The 3,372-nt window shown below is 51.3% G+C and overlaps 1 protein-coding gene across 1 annotated transcript in view; it reads left to right on the top strand.

Moving 5' to 3' along the window:
• Positions 1 to 2,946: 2,946 nt before the first annotated feature.
• Positions 2,947 to 3,372, top strand: part of LOC306819217 (sphingosine kinase 1-like) — a 5,165-nt gene continuing 4,739 nt past the window's right edge. The window contains exons 1-2 of the mRNA XM_079372990.1: positions 2,947 to 3,044; positions 3,301 to 3,372. The exon at positions 3,301 to 3,372 is cut by the window's right edge and continues 44 nt beyond it. Coding sequence (XP_079229116.1) covers positions 3,018 to 3,044; positions 3,301 to 3,372 — 99 coding nt within the window. The 5' untranslated portion in view covers positions 2,947 to 3,017. The remainder of the gene's footprint in view (positions 3,045 to 3,300) is intronic.

The following is a 3,372-nucleotide window of genomic DNA, read 5'->3' as shown; positions in this document are numbered from 1 at the left end:
CACACACACAGAGACACACACACACACACACACACACACACACACAGAGACACACACACACACACACAGAGAGACACACACACACACACACACACACACACAGAGACACACACACACACAGAGACACACACACAGAGACACACACACACACACACACACACACACAGACACACACACAGAGACACACACACAGAGACACACACACACTCACACACACACACAGAGACACACACACACACACACAGAGACACACACACACACACTCACACACACACAGAGACACACACACACACACACAGAGACACACACACACACACACACACGATGGCGTGACTGTTTCTCGTGTGTTTTCAGCTCCTTGGTTCGGTTCTGGTCGGTGTCGGCGCCTCGTCTCGTTTACGTTCATATGAAAGCTGCTTCACAAATCAAGTTGAATCGGTGCGCCCCCTAGTGGTCGGGATGCGCTCTACAAACAGAGCTGCAGTCTCTCTGATCCCCACGGGAGCGTCCCTCCCTGTGCGTCCTCGGGCGGCGACCAGCGGCCGGTGATGAAGCAGAGATCTGTGAAGAGTTAGTCACAGTGGACTGACTCCGCCCCCCCCTCAGGACGGACTCAGCTGTCCTCTGCAGCAGCAGCAGGCCGACTCATCACATCCCGCTGAAGCTCCTCCCCCTCCTCGCTCCACGCTGCAGACTCTGCATCTGATCCGAGGACGTGTGATGTGACCGGACTGATGAAGAAGAATTGATTCTTCTTTTTTTTTTTATCCTGCAGAGTTTGTGGAGGAGAGGCCGAGAAATCAGATCCCTGTGTGTGTGTGTGTGTGTGTGTGTGTGTGTGTGTGTGTGTGTGTGTGTGTGTGTGTGTGTGTGTGTGTGTGTGTGTGTGTGTGTGTGTGTGTGTGTGTGTGTGTGTGTGTGTGTGTGTGTGTGTGTGTGTGTGTGTGTGTGTGTGGTGTGTGTGTGTGTGTGTGTGTGTGTGTGTGTGTGTGTTTGGATGGGATTACTGCATTGTGTTTTTTAATCACACAGATGCATGAAAGGAATCGTTTTATCGTGCAGGTCTCTGAGTGGGGGGGCGATGTAAACTGAGATGTGGATCAGGATCATTGGATTTTTTTTTTTTTGGCACAACTTGACAAACGTGCCGAGTTCAGGGAGAGAGCAGCTTCTCAGGGATCTGAAGTTCAGCAGAATGAAAACAGAGTTTCACATCCAGGTCAGGATTCTCACACTGCTGTCGTCGTATTAATACAGATTAGCATTATGCTAATCACAACACGCTGATACATCGATTCAGAGGCTTTTTAGCTTGCAGTCTGTCACTCTGCCCCCTAGTGTTTAAAATGAGTACTGCAATCTAAACTCTAATCATCACAGAGAGCTGTCTCCCCCCCCTCCTCTCACACAGGTCAGCATGTAGAGACACTGTAGCTTCAGTGTTTAGCCAGCTCTGCATGTGGTGGACACTGTAGCTTCAGTGTTTAGCCAGCTCTGCATGTGGTGGACACTGTAGCTTCAGTGTTTAGCCAGCTCTGCATGTGGTGGACACTGTAGCTTCAGTGTTTAGCCGGCTCTTCATGGGTGCAGCTTTTTAGCTCGGGTACAATCACTTCTATCTGAAGCAGTTCCACTGCCGCTTCCATCGCTGCAACACCTGTTCACCTGATAACTGCTCTCATATCTGGCAAACCCAGGGGCGTCCAAAACGGCCTTCAAAGCCCCGCCTACCTTCTCTGGTCCAATCAGATCCAGAGCATTCAGGAGCAGAATCTAAAGTTAGAAGGAGGCCATACTGGCTGCTCTCTCTCTGATTGGTCCTTTAACAGCAGGTCACGCTGTCTCTTTGTTGATATGGTGAAATCACAGCCTCAGCATGTGTGCATCATTAACCCACTGCTGGTCGCGGCTTCCTCGGGGGGGAACCGTCTGTTTTGTTCTGTTAACGGTTAGGAGATCATTAGGATGAGCACCTGCGCGCTGTAAACGACACGCCTGCGGTGCATCACTACCCTGATGGTTCGGTTCAGCCCGGTTGAGGTTCAGATGGATCACGGAGGACAGGAAGAGGCGGGAGCTTTTACTCGTTTGTTTTTTTTTCTTTAATAAATCATTCTGGGATTTTTCTGCCCTGGCCTTCATGACATCACAAGGGCAGTAGCCCCTCCCCCAGGTGGGTGACACTCCCACAGCTAGGTGTTTGTTCTGCCCCCTGAGTCTGCCTTCTCACCGTAAACAATAGGACATGGAGCCAGAAAGCAGCGAGTACACCCGAGCCCTTCCAGAGAGGGGGCGTGGCCAGACACAGCTCATTTACATATTTAAAGCTACAGACACAGAAACAGCCTGTTCTGAGCAGGGCTGAAATAGAGGGGTTTATAGACATGATCAAATACAGGATCAGAGTGGATTTACAACAACACACTTCACACACATGATGAAGAGGAGCGAGGACACTGATTTCACCTGAAGAGGAGGAGGAGGTCATGTGACCTTTAAGATGAAGAATGATGGTCGTTTTAACCATCATTCGGCGTTGCCTCGGCGGGTGAAGGTCGTGACACTCGACTGACTCCGTCTGACTCCCTCTCTTCTTCTTCTTCTTCTTCTCCTCAAACAGGCTGATCTGTAGAGGAAGCCGGCTGTCACCAGCGTCCCACTCCATCAGATTATTGGGCCCCTCATTAATCTGACAGAGTGCTGCTGAGTAATCTACTCCCTCTAATCTAATTGGCAAGCCGGCTCGACGCTTCATTTCAGAGCGTAGATCAGCTTTCCCTCCCACGGTGACACTTCTCCACACCGAAGCTTTTTAAACAGGGAGCCCTCTAGTGGACACTCGAGGAACTGCAGTTTTACCGCTCGGCTTTAACACACACTTTCTACCAATATCTCAACCTAAGTGTGTGTGTGTGTGTGTGTGTGTGTGTGTGTGTGTGTGTGCTTCAGAGCGTCATAATCACGCCCGGGAGCTGGTGAGGGAGGCCGACCTGTCGCAGTGGGACGCTTTCGTCATCATGTCGGGGGACGGACTTCTGTTTGAGGTGAAGAGTTTTACTGAGCTGATCTGATTGAACGCCCTGCGTAGAGACCGCCGCCCGACAGGAAGTGATTTGTCTCCGAATGATTTCATTGAAGATTTCCAGTTTAGACTTATAAGTTGTGCAGGAGTCAGCTACATATACATATCTGCTGCTCACGGCCCGGTGGTGCAGGACGCACGCCTCTTAGCGTCCCTCGCCGTGGCGTGTCCCTCCCTGTGGCTCTGCGGGTTCCATCGTGTCTCTCTGTCTCTGGCAGGTGATAAACGGGCTGCTGGAGAGAGCAGACTGGGAGACGGCCATCCGGACCCCGCTGGGCATCCTCCCTGGT

Source organism: Symphodus melops, assembly GCF_947650265.1.
Source record: "Symphodus melops genome assembly, contig: scaffold_341, whole genome shotgun sequence".
NCBI classification, from domain to species: domain Eukaryota; kingdom Metazoa; phylum Chordata; class Actinopteri; order Labriformes; family Labridae; genus Symphodus; species Symphodus melops.
This window is presented reverse-complemented; position numbering and strand designations above follow the sequence as displayed.